Source organism: Myotis myotis, unplaced genomic scaffold, assembly GCF_014108235.1.
Source record: "Myotis myotis isolate mMyoMyo1 unplaced genomic scaffold, mMyoMyo1.p scaffold_m19_p_2, whole genome shotgun sequence".
NCBI classification, from domain to species: Eukaryota; Metazoa; Chordata; class Mammalia; order Chiroptera; family Vespertilionidae; genus Myotis; species Myotis myotis.
The window spans coordinates 145,152,909-145,173,557 of record NW_023416324.1 but is presented as its reverse complement, the minus strand read 5'-3'; the positions used below and the strand labels follow the sequence as shown (position 1 = coordinate 145,173,557).

Here is a 20,649-nt window from a genome sequence, read left to right as displayed (position 1 = left end):
CATTTCTTATCTCAAGTTGCTTTAAGTCTTCCAGCTGAGTGAAGACTTACACACAGTATACAATGAGAACATTGTAATACTTTCCTTATAGAGTTTATAATAAAGGACACAATTAATTATAGGAGTGGGAAAAAATGGGGTTACAATAATAAAATAATTAATAAGTAATAATATAAGAATAAACGCACATACTCACAACTGTAAAACTACTTTTGCCTACCCTATATAATCAAGTGCTATAATGTATACTATAATGCTGACAGTAACAGCTATGAGGTATTAGTTAGAGGAGAAATCAAATTTGGCTCAAAACAAGCAGGAAGGGTTTCCTGGAGGAGATAAGAGATTAATATTACAAACATAAACATAAAACAGAATTTATTATTTTCAAATTTCTGTCATATAGAAATGTTTTGGTTTTAAATACGCAGATGGTGATCAACAAATGAAAGCCAAAGTGATTCCCTCTGAAGCCAGAAGTATCATGTGAAGAGTTTCTAACTCTAAACACCTGATCTTATGACACCATAGAGACATCTTTCTGTTTTTTTTCCTGAGGTGCCTGGAACACAGAAAGTATTCTATGAATACCTGTCGTATGAATGAATGTGTAAAAAGATGGCACAGAGTGGTCCTACACTGTTCAGTTCTTATACAGACCTTTAAAGTTCCTTAATGGAGGTGTGCCATTATCAGCTAGCATTTTCTCCACTAACTTTGATCCTAACTCAGACACTCTACCACAGTTGTACTTCCTATATTGGCTTCTTCCAGGTAATAAAAAGTTGTCTCCTCCTTGAGCACCAGGTGATAAACAGAGTAAATTACAACTGCACTTTCCTACAAGTTTTCAATAAACAGAAACTGTGTGTGTGTGCACGCACATGCACTGCTAGTAAAGCTGACTGTAGCCTGCAGGAGTAAGCCTGATATAACTTATGCTTTCAAGTTAAATAGGAAATGCCAAGAATAACTTATGGTAACAGAACTAGATACCTCCAAGAATGCTTGCCAAGAGAGTTAAAAATGCCTTACAGGTTTTAATTAATTAATCTTCATAGATGTCTTGGGAGTTACAGGCAAGAGAGTATTATTGCTAGCTCTATTTTACAGCATGAAAGCAAAGAAAAAAAGTTGATCATAACTTTATTGTCATATCTCTTGATTCCAACAAAAGGACTAGGCATTCTAATATCACAGACCCACAGTCTAATGCACTTCTTATACATTTGAAAGTTTGCCTTCAGTCATTCAACTAAGTTATGATTATTCTGCCTATTTTTTCTTATTTTCCACAATTCCCCAAAACATCCTTTCTTAGGTTCAGTACTGGATGTTGTCCTTTCCAATATTAACCCAACCTATTCAATACATTATGCACTGAATAGTCTCCCCATACTCTCTCAATTACATACTCCCTGACTTTATTTTTAAATTTTATCTTAGCTTTACATTTTATTAAAGTAAGCAATAAATATAACAGTATAGAAGACTTTTAGTCCTACAGATTACCTCTAGAAACTCTAGGGCAAATACTTATACTTTATTTATTGCATTTTCATCTGTAAATACTAGTAACTACGTGATATGAAATGTAAGGGCTAAATTCTCTTAATGCAACAGCCTTCCCTTTAGCTCTTCCCAGAGTTTGATGTGAACATTGTTCAACTTTTTCTTTCTTGTTCCTTTAAATTAAAAAAAAAAAAAAAAAAAAAAAAAGCGTGTATGTTCACTTAAATCTCTGGGCATTCAGAAAGGCTCTCTGTGGCCCTCGGCTAGCCTATTTTCTGCTGGCACTTACATCATATCTCACTGATTGAACAACTTCCATTTGATTTCTGATTTAAATAGGTTTGCTAAAATCTGCTATTCATTGGAAACACCCCTTTCCATCTCCTTCATTATCCGAGGTTACTTACTGATGAGACGTCTATGCTTACACTGCATCTCCCCAGCTCTCGGGACACAGGCTTACTCTGCCATTTTGAGACAGGGGTCACTCCTTTGTGCCAGCCTTGCTCAATGACTTTATTTTGCTTCTTTAACCCATAATTCATTAGTGACAAACATTGCTTTTTAAAATTTATCCCAAATAATTAATGCATTTCGATGTACTCTGGATATAAAGGAAATTATAGGGCTACTCATTTATGTAAGAAATAAAAGATCTGCCCTGACAAGGTAACTCAGTTGGTTAGAGAGTCCTTCTGATACATCAAGGTTGAGGGTTTGATCCCCAATCAGGGCGCACAAAAGAATCAACCAGTGAATGCATAAATACATGGAACAACAAATCTCTCTCTCTAAAAATTACTTCAAAAAAAAAACAATCCAAAATAAACTTAAATGCAAATTTCATCCCTTTTATTCTTCAAAAAACACTGCTACCACAATAGAAACTACAGAAGCAAGCCTGATTCATTAATAGTAGCATATAAAAATGTTGACTTAATAATGCAACAGATATGGCACCTCCAGAGTTAATCAGAAGACTGAGGAAAAAGAGAAAATGCAAATGTTTTGTTTGTTATTATATATCCACTGATGGATCAAAAACCTATTATTTCTGTCTAAAAACTCTAAGAATACTTCAGGTAGATCTAGGAAACAGAATAGGCCAAAGAAACTTTTAATCTGGAATTTTATTATTTCAGTTACAGCTAGACTCTATCTTTTAGAATTAAAAAAGAAAAACTATTGTCTATATTAAAATTACATATTTTAAAAAATAGACCTTTGAAGACGTTTTCTATGTATTTAGGGCTCGGGCCACAGGCTCTTTCTCTGTGGCAGAATTTTTTAAATGTCATTTTATTAGACTGGTCCTACCTAACAGCAAACACAAATTTTACAATAATTATCCATTTCAAGTGTCAGAAGTCTAAATTTTCTGTATCTCTCTTCTTAAATCATTATTCTGCTAATTTTCTCTCAGAATATTCAAATACCTATTTACTATATTTGTTTTAGTTTCATCATCTGCCCAGATATATATAAGCCCCTAAAGTTATATGACCATTTCTCCATATTGGGAATAAGATATTGAACAGAAAATCAGGTGCTAAATAAAGTCTGCTAATGACTATATGACATGAATTCTCAAACTATATTTAGAGACAGCATTATTCTATAGAACTTTCACTGCTTTATTGTTTCAGTATCTCAAGATTATTTTCAATAATGACCTATATTTCTGAGATGAGAAATGGGCATTATGAAGAAAAAGCTTTAAAAGAATAAAGCTTTAAAAAGCTGTATTCTTAAAAGTAATACATCACATAAACAAATTGAAAGACAAAAATCACATGATCATATCAATAGATGTACAAAAAGCATTCGACAAAATACAACACTCTTTGGATAAAAACTCTCAGCAAACTGGGAATAGAGGGATCCTCTCTCAATATAATAAAGTCCATATAAAACAAACCTACAGCCAACATCATACTCAAGGGACAAAAACTAAAACCATTTCCCTAAGAGCAGGAACAAGACAGGGTTGTCTGTTTTCACCACTCTTTTTTTTTTCTTTATTGATTAAGGTTTTACATATGTGTCCTTATTCCCCCATTGCCCCCACCCAACCCCCGCTCCTGCCCTCACCCCCCTAGTGTCTGTGTCCATTGGTTATGCTTATATGCATGCATACAAGTCTTTTGGTTGATCTTTCTGCCCTCCCTCCACCCTCCCCTGTCTTCTCTTTGAGGTTTGACAATCTGATCGATGCTTCTTTGTCTCTGGATCTGTTTTTGTTCATCAGTTTATGTTGTGCATTATCTTCCACAAATGAGTGAAATCATGTGATATTTATCTTTCTCTGACTGACTTATTTCACTTAGCATAATGCTCTCCATGTCTCTCCATGCTGTTGCAAATGGTAGGAGTTCCTTCCTTTTACAGCAGCACAGTATTCCATTGTGTCGATGTACCACAGTTTTCCAATCCACTCATCTGCTGATGGGCACACTTAGGCTGTTTCCAAATCTTAGCTATTGTAAATTGTGCTGCTATGAACATGAGGGTGCATATATCCTTTCTGATAGGTGTTTCTAGTTCCTTGGGATACTAGAGCAATGGAAACTAAAGAGAAAATAAACAAATGGGACTACATCAAAATAAAAAGCTTCTGCACAGCAAAAGAAACCATCAACAAAACAATAAGAAAGCCCACTGCATGGGAGAACGTATTTGCCAATTTTATCTCTGATAAGGGTTTAATCTCCAACATTTACAGGGAACTCATACAACTTAACAAAAGGGATATAAACAATCCAATAAAAAAATGGGCAATGGACCTAAATAGATACTTTTCGAAAAAGGACATACAGAAGACCAAGAGACATATGAAAACATGCTCAAAGTCACTAATCATCCCAGAGATGCAAATCAAAACAACAATGAGGTATCAGCTCACACCTGTCAGAATGGCTATCATCAACAAATCAACAAATGACAAGTGCTTCCGAGGATGCAGAGAAAAAGGAACCCTCGTGCACTGCTGGTGGGAATGCAGACTGGTGCAGCCACTATGGAAAACAGTATGGAGTTTCCTCAATAAACTAAAGATGGAACTCCCATTTACCTCAATGATCCCACTTCTAGAAATATATCTCTTTCACCACTCTTATTCAACTTAGTACTGGAAGTGCTAGCCATAGCGATCAGACAAGAAGAAAACATAAAAGGCATACAAATTAGAAAGGAGGAAGTAAAACTCTCATTATTCGCAGATGACATGATATTATACAAAGAAAACCCTAAAGACTCCACAAAAAAAACTATGAGATTTAATAAAATAGGTTGGCAATGTAACAGGATAGAAAATTAACACCCAGAAATTGATGGCATTTTTATATACCATCTTATGAATTCTCAAAAAGAGAGAGTAAAAAATCAATTCCATTTACCATAGCTACAAAATATTAAGATAAAAAGGAATAAATTTAACCAATAAAGAAAAAGACTTGTATTTGGAAAACTATAGGACATTGAAAAAAAGAGATAGAGGAAGATATATACAAGTGGAAGAATATATTGTGTTCATGATTTGTAGAATTAACATAATTAAAATGCCCATTCATCCCAAAGCAATCTATAGATTCAATACAATCATTATTAAAATACCAATGGCATATCTCACAGATCTAGAACAAACACTCCAAAAATTTATATGGAACCAAAAAAGACCCCAAATGGTTGCAGCAATCTTGAGAAAGAAGAACAAAGTTGGAGGAATCGCTATACCAGATATCAAGTTATACCACAAAACCACTGTACTCAAAACAGCCTAGTACTGGCACAAGAACAGACATATAGAGAAATGGAACAGAACAGAGACCCCAGTAATTGATCCAAGCCACTAGACCAGTGATGGCGAACCTTTTGAGCTCGGCGTGTCAGCATTTTGAAAAACCCTAACTTAACTCTGGTGCCGTGTCACATATAGGAATTTTTTGATATTTGCAACCATAGTAAAACAAAGATTTATATTTTTGATATTTATTTTATATATTTAAATGCCATTTAACAAAGAAAAATCAACCAAAAAAATGAGTTCGCGTGTCACCTCATAGGTTCGCCATCACTGCACTAGACTCAATTGATATTTGGCAAAGGAAGAAAGAGCATATATTGGAGCAGAGATTCTCTTCAATAAATGGTGCTGAGAAAATTGGACAGATATATCCAAAAAATAAAATAAAATTAGATCACCAACTCACACCATACACAAGAATAAACTCGAAATGGATAAAAGTCTTACATGTAAGATGTGAAGCCATAAAAACTCTAGAAGAAACCATAAGCAGCAAAATCTCAGGCAACTCGTAGCAATATGTGTGTGGATATATCTCTTAGGGCAAAGGAAACTAAAGCAAAAATAAATGAGATAACATCAAAATAAAAAGCTTCTGCACAGCAAAAAAAGCATCAAGGAAATATAACAAGAGTGCCTCCTGCATGGGAGAACATACTTGGCAATGATACATCTGATAAAGGGTTAATATCCAAAATATATAAGGAACTCATACAACTTAAAAAAAGGAAGAGAAACAATCCAATTAAAAAATGGGTGAAGGACCTAAATAAACACTTCTCCAAAGTGGACATACAGATGGCCAAGAGACATATGAAAAAATGCTCAAAGTCACTGATCATCAGAGAGCTGCAAATTAAAATGACAATGAGGCATAACCTCACACCTATCAGAATGGCTACCATCAACACAACAAATGGCAAGTGCTGGGGAGGATGTGGAGAAAAGGAACCCTAGTACACTGTTGGTGGGAATGCACACTGGTGCAGCCACTGTGGAAAACAGTATGGGGTTTCCTCTAAAAATTAAATATGGAACTGCCATTTGACCCAGTAATCCCATTTCTAGGAATATATCCTAAGAAACCCAAAACAACAATCAGAAAGAATGTATGCATACCTTTCTTCATAGCAGCACAATTTACAATAGCTAAGATCTCGAAAAAGCCCAAGGGTCCATCAGAAGATGAGTGGATAAAAAATCTGTGGTACATTTATACTATGGAGTACTATGCAGCAGAAAAAAAGAAGGATCTCTTACCCTTTGAGACAGCACAGAGGAACATGGAGAGTATTATGCTAATGGAAATAAGCCAGTCAGAGAAAGACAAGTATCACATGATCTCACTCATATGTGCAATCTAATGAACAAAATAAACTGTTGAATAAAATAGATCCAGAGACATAGAAGCATGAAACAGACTGTGGAATCTCTGAGGGAAGGTGGGAGTGGGTGGGGGAGAAGAGATCAACCAAGGAACTCTTATGCATATATTCATAACCCATGGGCACAGACAATAGGGTGGTGGAGGCCTGGGGAGGAGGGGCGGGGGTAGGGGTGGGGGGTGCCATAATGAGGTCAATGGGAAAAAAAGGGGGGACATATGTAACACTTTCAACAATAAAGATTTTAAAAATAAGAGAATGATGACAAAAAAAAAGCTGTACTCTTTTTTTCAAAGTGAATCTGGTTTTATTTTAGATTGCCAAAGTATACTTAAATTGTCAAAAGCTAACTTCATTTTGTTAAACATTTCAAACACCCCACCCAAAATAGTAAAAAATAAAGTGATGTAAATGGCTGTTGAGTTTTTCCTAAATAAAAGCAGCAGTTGTTCAAAAAAATTTTTTTCTATTTATGCCTAACAACCTTAGTTTGTTGTTTTTCCATTCCTCACTTCCCCCATCATGATTGCACTGAATGCATATTATCTTGTCACTTTGTTAAATACTTCCTTTCCTAAAGCAACAAGAAATAAATCATTTGTAAGAGCAAGTGTGTATAAAAGTTGTGTTCTTAGAAGTGGTCCCTAAAGACATAACTGCTGGCAACTTCTTCCTGAGCCTCTTCTCTTCTATCTGATTCACTTCTGACTCACTTCTTACAACCATTTAGCTTTGTTTCTTTAGCCTGAGAATTCTCCAAATGGTTTTCCCCCTTCATCAGAAATCAAAGGTTGAACCCTGCTTTGTCAGAGCTCTGCTGTTCTTGAAAGTGGGGAGGAGAAAAGCTCACTAAAAAGAGCCAGGAGTCTAACTTTTTAAGCAAAGGGAAAATGCATTTCTTTTGTTTGACTAGCATTTTCATCTACCTGTGAGTTCTACAGATATTTATCAGTTTACCTTTGTTCCTGAAAGTTAGAAAGAATGCTAACAGTTGTTGGGAAGTAATCATTATAATCTAACCTGTTAGAAAAGATGATGCTGACTTTCACAATACAATGCATTGTTGGAAGTCATGAGTCAGACTGTGTTGAAACCTCGAGTGTGTATTATTATTCCAACATTCACAACCACCTTTCGGAAATGCTTGGAACAGTCTATACCCAGGTGAGAGTTAGTCTGATTGCTATTAGGTAGCAGCCATGTATTAGAAAGTGAAATGATGCTCAAGAAGCTATTCTGCTAGGAATTACAAACATGTTGAATAATGAGTATGCAAAGGTGCACAGTGCCGTGTTTACTTTTCTCAGCTAAAGATTAATACAATGTAAATAACTAACAGTCCACCAATTTACACACTTTTTGCTCTAATGGACTCAATGAAATAAAAATAAGTTAAATTGAACATTTGGTCAACTATTATGGATCCCAAATGTAAACTATTTATAATAAAAGGCTTTTGTGATATAAAGATCTTATATAGTATCTTCTAAAATCACTATTTGAACAAGCTTCAATTATAATCTAATTGGCACACTCATGATTTTTTTTACAAAGTAAAAAAAAAAAAGTACATATTTGCAATAAAATTGAGCTGACTGCTATTTTGCCCAACATAGCAACTTTGGTTGGGGATTGAAAAATGTCCATATCAAGTACCTGAATGTGATAAAATACATGACCTATAGGTTAATACATTTGGTCTCGGGAAAATAGAAGAATTCCACACATGCAAACTATGCATGGTAAACTGCTACTACCTGCCCATCAAAACCATACCTAAAAATGTTTAGCAAAAGCAGACCAAAGGAATAAAAGACCAAGGTCATAGGGCCTGGGTCCTTTTCATTTTCCATTTTAAAAAATGAAACAACCTTGGAATGCCATGTCTCCTCATTTTATAAAACAGAAATGTGGATTTATTCAGGAACCAGAGAAACAGACAGTTTTCTCTTTTTTAAATCTCATCTTTTCACTAGCAATCCTAAATGAGAATGTGATAAAAGTAGGGAATGTTACGAATAGAGTTAAATGAATCATAGGACCCACTGTACTGACGCAGGACATAGTTATGGCGAATGCAAGTTATCTGTACATCGTGTTTCTTATCCCTAGGCTCACAGAACTTCAAAATCTGCATCTGCCTTGTGTTTGTGTGCTCTTGTGATCATTCACACCACTTCTGTTACCCTCAAGGCACAGTACAATGCACATACAGAGCTCAATGAAAACAAAAGTAAAGTCTGTTCAGGAGCTGTAAACAGTGGAAGTGCAGAACTCACAGTGTGAACAGAATACAAATGTCTGTATTCTCAACCCCCAGCATGAACAGAATGAGGAACTGGCTTACCTCTGATGTGCCAAGCGCATGTTCTCCAGCTAAAAGCAGCATACTCAGTCCTCCCATTTGAGTAGGATCTAAGCCAAAAACAAATAAATCATCAATTTACAACCATTAAGTACATATAATCCACAGAGTCAAAAAAGGAAACTCACAAAGAGTAGCAATCAAAATGCAACAGAACCACATATAACTTTTTATAGAAAACTTATGCCTGGCATATATGTACTTAGTACTCATACTTTTGTCAGCCTTTTAAATAGCACTGTGGTCCCACCATTCAACATAATACATTCTTCAATGCCATAGCTGTTTATAACATGAATTATCTCCTTAATCTGATGCTTCTTTCCTTACTGCCTGGAGGGTTTAGGTGGATTTTTTTTAAACAAAAGAATGCTATGCTTATCTTCTAAGAAGTTTGAGATTGTTATTCTCAAATTGTTATTTATGCCATATAAAATCAGGGCTGAAATAAAGAACGAGGCTATAAGAGGAACTAGAAAACAGAGACAAATTTTACAAATAGGCCTGCAAAATCTAGTAGGCTTTGTTCAAACAATCTTTCTCTAAAACTTAAAATTAAAAATGGTGTCTTTTTGACATATTAAGTCTTAGGGATATAGTTGGGCCCTTCCTTGAAAATAGCTTTAAGATTTAAAATGAATCCTTTTTATATTACTGAAGTTCTTTGTTTTCATTTCTTCAATAATCAACAGAAACAAAAAGACAAAATAAAAACAGCAAATTGACAGATCTCTGACCTGGGGTTATATCTAAACAAAGTAAGTATTACAGACAATTAGATACCTATATCCTTTAAGGTTGTTTTAAATATCAGAACTGCAATGAAATAACATGTGAAAATGCCTAACTCAGTGCCTATCATAGTACATGTAGGTCTTTAATCAATGAGTTTTTAGCCCTGGCCAGTGTGACTACGTGGCAATTCCCGGTCAGGGCATGCACCCAGGTTGCAGGTTCAAGACCTGTTTGGAGTTGCATACAGGAGTCAACCAATCAATGTTTCTCTCTCTTTCTCCTTCTCCCTTCCTCTCTCTCTAAAATCAACAGAAACACATTTAAAAAAGTAAATAAGTAAGTTAGGTTTTAATTTTGGGAATCTCTCTACAATTAAAAAGGAGGATCAGGCATACTGTTGCCTGAAGACATTCAGGAGTTTCTTTTCTTTTTCTTTGTGGAATTCTTGTTTAAATGCATGCCCTTGAGTATATCTTTGTATACAATCTGTCTCCAGAACTTATGAAGCAACTCTGACCACACTTTAAAAATTGGAAAAAAAAAAAAAATCTGAGGTAGTTAAAAAAAAAAAAAAAAAAAAGGAAAAGATAATTAGAGGGGAAAATATGTCACCATATGATCAGGAGGTCAAGCTTAATGTTGAAAGGTGGCCACAGGAAGACACACAGATAGAATACACAAGAGCATGCTGATTTGATGAAATAAGGCTTTTTACAGTCAAGAACTATTGTGGCTGTTAAAATAGATACTTAAATCTATTTAAAAATAAAAATCAGGAGGGGGAAATGAGTTTAGCAAAATGGCAAAGTTTAATTTGGTTCTCTGCGCAGTTAAATAATTTTGCAGCTATCATTTTAGAGATCAAGAGGATTGGATGATGGCTTTCTAATAAAGATAAAAATGTGTTACTTCAAACGATAAAGTAAAATAAGAACATACATATGATGATTTTAAGTTATACACCAATGTGACTGTGCAAGAAGTTTGATGTAATGACACGAAAACACAGACAAAGAAATTACCAACATACCTTATATTAATTTATATTTATATTTATATAATGTTAATTACAAATATCAAAAATATATTTATATAAAGAATATGCTTTTCCTTAACCGAGAGTGCTTGTTCTAAGTTAAATTCTACATAGCTTTCCTTTCTTGGAAATCATACAACTGACTGCTTTGAGGTTATTCAAAATAGCAAAATGCTGTGTGACAAAAACTACTGGGAAAACAAAAAACAAAAAATGAGATTCCATGTTGAGGAAAAATTTAAACTGGCCCCCAAGAGTCCTACAGTAACCCTTATATTCAAACAGCTAAGGACCATGTTTTAATTAAAGGCAAATTAATGTGCTTTCATTGTATTGAAAAGGGAATAACTGGAAGTATCAGCCAATGTTACCTTGTTAAGTTAGTGTATACTTAACAAGGGCTCTGATCCTAGATTTCCAACATCCATCACAAGCCTTTACATGAGATAAATGCAAAAAAGATGTTTTTTTCTTTCCTATATTTTGCTCTAAAGAGCACAGTTCTTAAAAGCTGACTAGTACATATCTTGGTTGAAAGTCTGGGTCCTACTTTTAATTTGTAGGTATGTAAGTTAGATTTATAAACTGTCAGAAATGGTACTATAAACAGAATGGTACTATACCATTCATAGCTTTCTGTAATTTACCTACAATTATGTTTGGTTTGTAAAGAGCCATTGTGTTAAAAAATAAAAACAAACAAACAAACAAAAACACTACACAGACTGACCTAGATTTAAAATTGAAAGAAAAAGCAATGGAAGATAAATAATAATTGAAGGAATTCAGTTAGAAGCCCATTGTCCATATATTCTTTTTTGGTTCTGATAATAAGATGTTTTATAAAACACTCCAATGGTGTGGGAAGTCCAGAATGCTCACCAAGACTACTAGCAAGTGGTTTGAAGCTAAAATAGTACAAAGTGACAGCTAAAATGAAGAAAGATCTCCATTTTGATTCTTCTGGGATATGTAGAAGTATCATTTTGGAAGCTCGCCTAGAATTATACTACGGACACCTACATAACAATCACCTGAAGACTTGTTCTCCCAGAATGCCACCATTATATTAGAATGCATTCCTTAGGCTTATAAATGACACCACCACATACTTTGTCATATTATGATTAAATTACATTAGGCCTACTGGCCATAAAAAAAAACAAAAAAAAGTGTCATCACCATATTGTTCAACCTCATTCCCAAGCTCCCTATATTACAAATGGTTAAGTGCTCTCATTCAGAAGAAAATTGCTTGTAAGAAGGACACAGGAATCCTATAGCTCAACCTCAACTTCACTGCTTCCCCCTGCCCATCTCTCAATTTCATCCTGGAAAATTCCTCTTTTGAGTACTACCATGGCAATTTCCAGGAAAGACAGAGCCATTTACAGGGTGAGTATAAATACTTTATTTCACAGTTATAAATGCTTTAGCATTCCTTACCACCCAAAGAGTATTAAAGGTTCCATAACAAATGGAGCCATCTGGACTTTCAAATTTGCCCGGCTCATACAGGATTGGGGGCAGGATGGGACATTCCCTCTAAGAAACATCTGTCAGGTCCATCTCAGACTTGTGACGAAGTTGTTCATATTCTTGACCTAGATGATACATCCTCAGATGATCTACATAATTGTGGCTCTTTAAGTACCCATACTAACTAAGGTGCTTCCTCAGATGGCTTACAGTGTATGTCTGTAAACTATGTTGTTACATTATAAAACTCCCTGAGCTCCTGACCATCTCCACATTGCTGTCTGCTTTTCCATAATGACAATGTCAGGAATTCACACCTCCTTTAATTATACATATGCATTCTATGTACGCTCCAAAGCTTTAAGATATGCAATATTGCCACTATTTCCTACTGATCATATATTTTGCTTCTTTCCCTATTTTATTCTATCTCTCTCTCTGTATTATTTTGGGAAGGTACTGCCTAAATAAAGAACTGGTAGAAATAGTATCTAAACTCACCGGCCATTCCAAAGTTAAGTTGAGGCATTTCTTCAGTCTTTGCTTTCTTGGGGCTTGGCAAGTCTCTTGAAGAGTTAGATGGGAAGGCCCATAGTTTCTTTCGTGAATTGACAGTGGGTGTTGGGGACTTCACAGGCTTGTTTGTGGTAGGACACCATTTGTAGCCAGGATTTGCCTTCATAAATGCATCTTTATACTATAAAGAATAAGTAACAGGTTTTAATGAACACGTAGATTGAAAATGTTCTAGCAGACTTCACATCATTACGCTATATAGATAATGATTGAAAAAAAACCCAAACCCACTTTCAGTAATTTCAATGGCTTTCCTTGTAGTAGGGATGACAATTCAGAACATGAATTCATCTACTAAAAAGTTCATTTGTGGGATGAGGGTACAGAAGCAGGCAATTTTTTATCTTTTATCCCTCAATATTTTATTAGTATACAAAAAGCTGTCTGACTTTGGTGGAGAGAGGGAGTTATTTGTCCTGGAAATAGCAAAAGGCTTTGAAGACAGAAAACCCAGAATTCAAACCGTAACATTTCCACTCGGACTGTGGTGGCCAAGGATGGAGACCAGAATTGGAGAATGTAACACATCTGGGCTTCAGCCGTGGTCTCCACAGACGGGAAATAACACCACATGCCTAGGGTTGCTGTAAACAGAGGTGCATAGCATGGTATCTGATACACATTACAAAGTGTGAACAGGCCAGTGAGCAGGTTTTGCTCACTGTATATTTTGGTAAGTACAGTGAGAATTAAACCTGTGCTTTGATGTAGGCAAGCCTAACAGAGCAAAGTAATCAGCTATGGGATAAATGAACCAAGATTGAGAACAGAATAAGGGGAACAAGGTAGGGCCACATAATATATAACTTTCAGTCATTTGAGGATGCAAGGCCACATAGAAGAAAGAGTACTGGGTGATTCTGGGGACCTGAGTTCAAAATCCATCTATGCTATCAGCCATCTGTGGACATTAAGCAAGTTGTTTAACCTTTCTCAGCTTCAATTCCCCCATCTGTAAAGTGTAACTGCACCTGCCAACATCCCAGGGCTTTGTAATGAGCACACGTATTCACTCATGTGAATGGGCTTAGAGCTGTAATGTGTGATGTTGCAATTAATCCATCACAAACTTTGTTTTTACTGAGAGGCTTCAACCTTCACTGACAGTGTCCTTTCTCCGTTATCTTCCTGTGGCTTTCTCCTGTAGCTCTTTCTCCCACATCTGCCACTTCTTTCCCCTTTCCTGATTAAATTATATAAAAACTATTTACTGCTATTTATTATACACTAGAGGCCCAGTGCACAAAATTCGTGCACTCGTAGGGGGCTGAGGGGAGGGTCTCCCTCAGCCTGGCCTGCACCCTCTTGCAGTCTGGGAGCCCTCAGGGGATGTCTGTCAGTTGGACATCCTTAGCACTGCTGTGGAGGTGGGAGCCCGCCACCGCTCCCCCTGTGGGAGAGCACTGGCCACCAGGGGGCAACTCCTGCGTTGAGCATCTGCCCCCTGGTGGTCAGTGCATATCGCATATCATAGTGACCAGTCCTTGGGCTGTTTGGTTGATTTGCCTTTTATTATATACAATTGCCAAAAACTGTCATCCAATAAAATGGATTTTCCATGTGTTCTTCCACTATTATATGTTATTACCGCTGGATACTCTATTAAATTAATGCAATTCTTTTAATCCCATAAATTTGCCTTTTAAAATGGTCTCTTTGTGTGTAAAATGAACTATCACTATAAGCTCCAAAGCTTTTCATTTAGCCAAATGGGAAATAAAGTTTCCTTTACCCTTGCTATAAAGTATATGTAATCCAAACAACAAACTTTTTTCAGCACTTCACTTAAAATCATATAGAAAATTGTACTGTATCTAGTCAATGGTTTAGAATTATTTAGAATTATCTTAATTCAAATTTTTCCTTTTTTTAAAATAAAAACTGTATATCTGACTACTGATATATAGGAACATATAGGAGGAAGGTAACCATGAAAAACTGTAAGATACAGTTATACTTTTCTTACAAAAATAATTAAAATGGGACACAAAACCAGAAAAAACTAGAATTTACCACGACATAGCAGAAAGTATTGGGAGATACCAAATGTGTTAGAAGAAATACCCTATCCTACATGTGCACGGGGGCATTTACATATTAAACTGGGCAGACAAATAGCTTGGCCTGCTGTCCGGAGGTGGAAATAACAAATGGCAGGGAGAGGTGAAAATGGAAGTAGCAGACACATGCATCATTATTGTGTTCCAGTGGAAGACACACAGGCTAGGTTTGTCAGATGAACAGTCATTTGGACAAAGGTCACCACTCTATAAAGTGACAAAGGACTTTCAAACAAATGAATTAACATATTTGTCATGAGAAATTTTCAAGAATTTGGCAGTTTTATAAGAAGAAAGTTCCAGTTATGAAAGTTTCAATTACTACAGTAAGTCCTGATAACTTTGGAATTTGTGATCTTTCAAAGGGGTATAGATGAAAGTTAACTTTTGCACCGTTTGAATAATTCATGCCATAAACTATTTTGTGAGAAGAAAGTTTATACTGTTTAAGGAAATTACTAAACCTCAGTGAACACATTAAAAAAAAACACCAAAACAAGCATTTTACAATTCAAATGAGTTAACATGAATTTATCTATTTTACCCTTTCAGAAAGTAGATAATATTACTCACCCAGATCCATATTCACTTTCTAAAAAGTAACAAAATTAGATTAAAAAGAAATTCTGACATTTTGGTGTTTTATTAATACAGACTTACTAAACTGACTTTTCTCCTAACTACCCAAATTAGGGGGTAAAATTATTCTTTAAAATGTTTTTATATATGAAAATTGCCACAGTAATCCTTACAGCCAATTTAGGTAACAGAATCAATAGTTAAGTCTTATGTTCTGTTTTTCCTTTATGACTTTTCCATAATAGAATAACCAAGCCATTCCATAGCCACTTAAGTCAGTTTTTGAAGTGTGTGACATTTATTGGAGTGGTTTTATCATGCAAGTTTTACAGGTTAATGTATAACTTAAAATATTTTTGCTCTGTCAAAACCATAAACTTAATTCAATGTTCTATCACATCAAACAGTCTAATTTTCTTTCTAGTAAAGATAACTAAGCAACAATAATTCAGATCAGATAATACTATTGTGTCTTAATATCTAATAAATGATAATTTTTAAAATTTTTGTGAGGGAAAGGTTCTAGAACTAAGGAAGTAGAGATTAGTGCCATTTTTTTAAGTCTTCCTTTCCTCTTTCACCCATGTATAATGTGATTTTGCTTGCCACAGAGAACTATAGCTGTTTCAAAATGTACGTTAGGGGTTCACTTAGCCCCCTGCAGTTATAAAATAAAAAAGTGTTATATCTCTTTTTAAAATATCAGATAATTTCCTGTGCAATCTCTCCTCCAAAATTCCGGTAGATTTTATTTTATGGAGATATTTCACATATTTGCACCAGAATCAGCTATCTTTTTTTGTATAGGCATTCCCAGGATCCCTTATTACTTATGGTCTTCACCAGGGTTGCCATTCTCTTTCACTCTGTTGAGCTCTAGACTGTATTAATAACTAGAAATACTACTGGACTTTTAGGTAGCCCCCCCTTCCCCGCATTAAAAACAAACTGTTGGAGAATAGTTAATAAATTTAAAATCAAATTGCCAATCTCATCAATGATCTGGAAAATTAATGTTGAGACCCAATTTTTAAAACATTAACATAAGGTGCCCAGTCAGTGTGGCTCAGTAGCTGAGCTTTGAGCCATGAACCAAGAGGTCACTGGTTCAATCCCAGGTCAGGGCACATGCGCGAGTTGTGGGCTCAATCTCAGATTGGGTGGTGGTGGGGGGCGGGGGGAGGGTGTGTGCAGGAGGTGCAGGAGGCAGCCAATGAATGTTTCTCTCTCATCAATTTTTCTCTCTATTCCTCTCCCTTTCTCTCTAAAATCAATTAAAAATATTTTCAAAAGATAAATATAAGGTCTTGTCTTTGGTATATAACAATGCCATTGTCACATATGAAGTAGGCAAAATGCTGTCATAAAATGGATGCATTTACTACCATCACTAAAGAACAGTGATTTAGTATTATTGCTAATGAAATGTGGTAGTGGTTGGGATTAGACAGAAGGGAGCCCGCATTTACTGAGCACCTTGTAAGTCAGGGGCTGTGTCTGTAAAGTAGAATCACTTTAGGTTATCTAATGAGTTGGAAATTTGTGTGTGTGTGGGGGGGGGGGAATGGAAATCATGAGGTGACTTTTTACTAGGGGATTTTTGAAAATTATATTTGTAAATTACTTTTAAGGTAGTACCAGTAGCCCAACATGGATGCTCTTAGAAGATAACTGAGTTTTCTCTCCTACCCTCAGCAAGGATCCAGATGAGGGGAGCCGATCTCTTCGGCCCTTTTAATCCTGTGATGATGGATTTTTGCCCACATGGTTAACCAGCATGCTAATAGTTTCACTCAGCTATTTGCTTCAGACTAATAGACTCTTCCTTCATTTCTTTCTTACACAGACTTCTCTGTAATTCCTTTCCTTAATAACCTCATCACAAAGAATGATTAAGCTTTTCTGTTGTCTCTTACAGTTGAATCAGAGCAAGTGATTGATGAGGTGCCTAGTTTCAGGGACAGAGAGACATCCTCACAGGCTGAGGCTCTTTCTGCTTCTGACCACACTTGTTCATACACTGCTTGCATTGACCTGTGTGTCTTTGCATGAATTTACAGCTTCTCTACCTAATCATTAAATTCCTATTCTCTTCCCTATCGTCCACATTTTTAACTCCTTTGCTCAATATGTACATGATTGGACTAATGAATACTGTCTTGGTACTGCTCATTTACATTGAATTTAAGATTTTGGAAGATTAATATTGTGATAGTGACAGTGTATTGACCTTCATAGTGATTTCTCTTTACTGTTTTCCATAAAAGCCACACACTCCAGGGCTTTTGCTTATCCTTTGTTCTTCAACCCATAGGTAGCTTCCCCTTTTACCGACCCTTTGAAAAACCATTTTTTCATGCCTGAGCCAAGGAAAGGCCTATGGACCATGTATAAAAAGAAATAATACAGGGTAGGGCAAAAGTAGGCTTACAGTTATAAGTACAGGAAAACACAGTTTATTCTTATATTATTATTATTATATTATTTTCCATATGAACACATGTCAACCTACTTTTTTCCTCACCCTGTATGTTTGTGTGGCTAATGGCTATAAACAATATGAAGGCAGAGACTCTGATCCATGCTCTTTTAATCCCCAGTGCCTAGTTGATACTCACAAAGTACTGAGAAAGAGGTGGGTAGGTGGAATATGAAAAAGAGAAAGAGGAAGAGGAAGAGGAAGAGGAAGAGGAAGAGGAAGAGGAAGAGGAAAAGAAAGAGAAATGATTATGGTCAGTGACTGTTCCTGCTTTATGTTGTCTTCAGCACAGCTCTACATCAGAAGTTCATTTAAGCTGGCCTTTATTATCACCAGTGCTTTAAAAATAGTTGGTGCTGGTAATAATTCCTTCATGAGGACAATAGTATTATCATTTTCATTACATGTATTGATTTTCACCAACACATATTATTAAATGATTCGTAGCAGAGGATATGTTATCTTCCTGGGAAAGAATTTACTAGCAGGTCAACCTTGGAGGGGAGGATGGGGGTGCCTCAGAAAGAGAAGAAATCTGAGTGTTAGTGACAGCATCTTTCTTAACTAGAACTTTCTTATGAAACTAGCAAACATCTTACATGATGTTTCAGAATTAGGCCCCTCAGTCATCTAAATATTAACATCTGAAACCAACATCAAAATGAGTTTTAAGGGATCCAGTTCAAATTTTTAATTTATCACTCATTATGATGTCTATCACTGTTTATGGGGTCATTATAAAGTCCTTTATACTTTTATTTTATTGAAATATTTAAATTATAGTGTTTACTAACAATTAGCAAATTGATATTTTGAAATCAAGTCACTAATTCACCTAAATGAACATCTATTTTCTTGGGGGCTATTAATCACATAGGACAGTATCTGCCAAGTTGGGCAAATGATACATTTAGTTTTGTTGATTCTTTTTCAAAGACAAATTTTGCATTTCTATAGCCCTTCACTGTGTTCACAGTTCCTAATGAAAAAAGCAAGCAATAACTAGGTAGAGAAGTATTAAATACAAACAAACAAGTTTGCTTGTCAGGAATAAAAATAAAACTAACATTTATACAGCATTTTAAACTTTATAGAATGTTTATACCTATATCACTTCTTTTGTATCTCATCTTGACCCTGGGAAGGTAGGCATCTTTACTGCCATTTTCCAGATGTGGAAACGCAGAAAAGTCTGAGAATAGAGAGGGCCAAGTATGAAAACCACAGCTATGCTATTACTAACTTGCTTCCTTGGACAAGTCACTTAATTTTTCTGGGCCTCAGTGTCCTCATCTTTACCTTTTCAAAAATAATATCTATATCATGGGATTAATCTGAAGAGCAAATGAGTTAAATGTTTATAAAAGAAACCTGAACAAAACAGAGCAATATTCAGAAATTGATTATTACCATTTCAAAGACAAATGCTGGTATATTTTTTAAAATACAGTAAGAAAGCACTGTATCTGAAACACAAAAATGGGAAAGGTCTCAGAAACAAGGAATATTGTGAAACAACAGAGCTGAAAAATTTGGGGTGGGGGGTGTCTAATTAAGCCACATTCAGAAAACCCATAGATAGTAAACCATTTCATTAGAGGTAGCCAAAAGAACTGAAAGGAGAAAAATGTCAATATAGTGGAGGGTAGATCCAAAAGAAAGACACATGGGAAAGCAAAGAGGGAATTCAAAAGAACAAAATAGTCTCATCTGATACACAGACAGAAATGTGGATAAAATGCAACTGTTCACAAAGGTCTCACCAAATTACAGATTATAAAAAAATTCTTGTTTGTAAATAATGAGTTGAAATTTTCAAATAATTCAAAAGGCAATCTGAATACTTTAATTAAGAAAGTATGTAGAAAGAAACCAAGATGGCGGCATAGGTAAACACCGGAAATTGCTGCCTCCCACAACAACTTCAAAAATACAATGAAAAGACAAAACGGACATCATCCAGAACTACAGGAAGGCTGGCTGAGTGGAAATTCTACAACTAGAAGGAAAGAGAAAAGCACACTGAGACCCAGAAGAGCTGCGGAAGTAAAGTGCAGAGGTACCGAGGCTCGAGCGCACGTGGAAAGGGGCTGGCACCTGAGGACGCAGCTGTCTTTCTGAATTGGGAGGGGGTCACAAGCTCCCGACTGCTCTGAACTCCGGTTCTAGGAAGTCTCTGGGGACCCAGGACTCATACGGGGAGAAACTGGACTGTCTGGCAGCAGGCAGAACTCGGAACTTGAGGGCAGCTTTCCCTCAGAGGTGCTTGCAGCAATTACCAGGACACTGAGACGCGGGGCCCCTTAGGGCAGGGCTGAGGATCAGCCATAGCTGCTTGCTCCGCCTTTTGATTCCCTGAGACCCCGCCCCACCCAGGCTGCGGCAGAGGCTTCTGCATATGAATACCCTGGCCCTTTGCAACCTGAAAATTACCTAACAAATTGCAGCTGGGCCAGACAGACCCAGAACTCCCAAGAGAAGGCCAAGGCCCCACAGCAGCTTGCATTGCTTCACAGCTGGGCCTCATCAGGGCACCTCCAAACTCCAAAAAAGGAAGGGGAATCTGCAGTTCTCTTCGTAGCTCCTGCTGGGTAACCTCAGGAAGAGGCTAAATTAGTACCTTCTTCGATCCAAGAGCCAG

At 36.1% G+C, this 20,649-nt stretch overlaps 1 protein-coding gene across 21 annotated transcripts in view; it reads right to left on the bottom strand.

The window, feature by feature from the left end:
- Nucleotides 1-20,649, bottom strand: part of BBX (BBX high mobility group box domain containing) — a 295,838-nt gene that overhangs the window by 76,310 nt on the left and 198,879 nt on the right. For all 21 annotated transcript variants that reach the window (XM_036351112.1, XM_036351117.1, XM_036351131.1 and 18 more), the window contains 2 exons: nucleotides 12,816-13,011; nucleotides 9,047-9,114 (listed from right to left, as the gene is read on the bottom strand). In XM_036351112.1, the coding sequence (XP_036207005.1) occupies nucleotides 9,047-9,114; nucleotides 12,816-13,011 (264 nt within the window). The remainder of the gene's footprint in view (nucleotides 1-9,046; nucleotides 9,115-12,815; nucleotides 13,012-20,649) is intronic.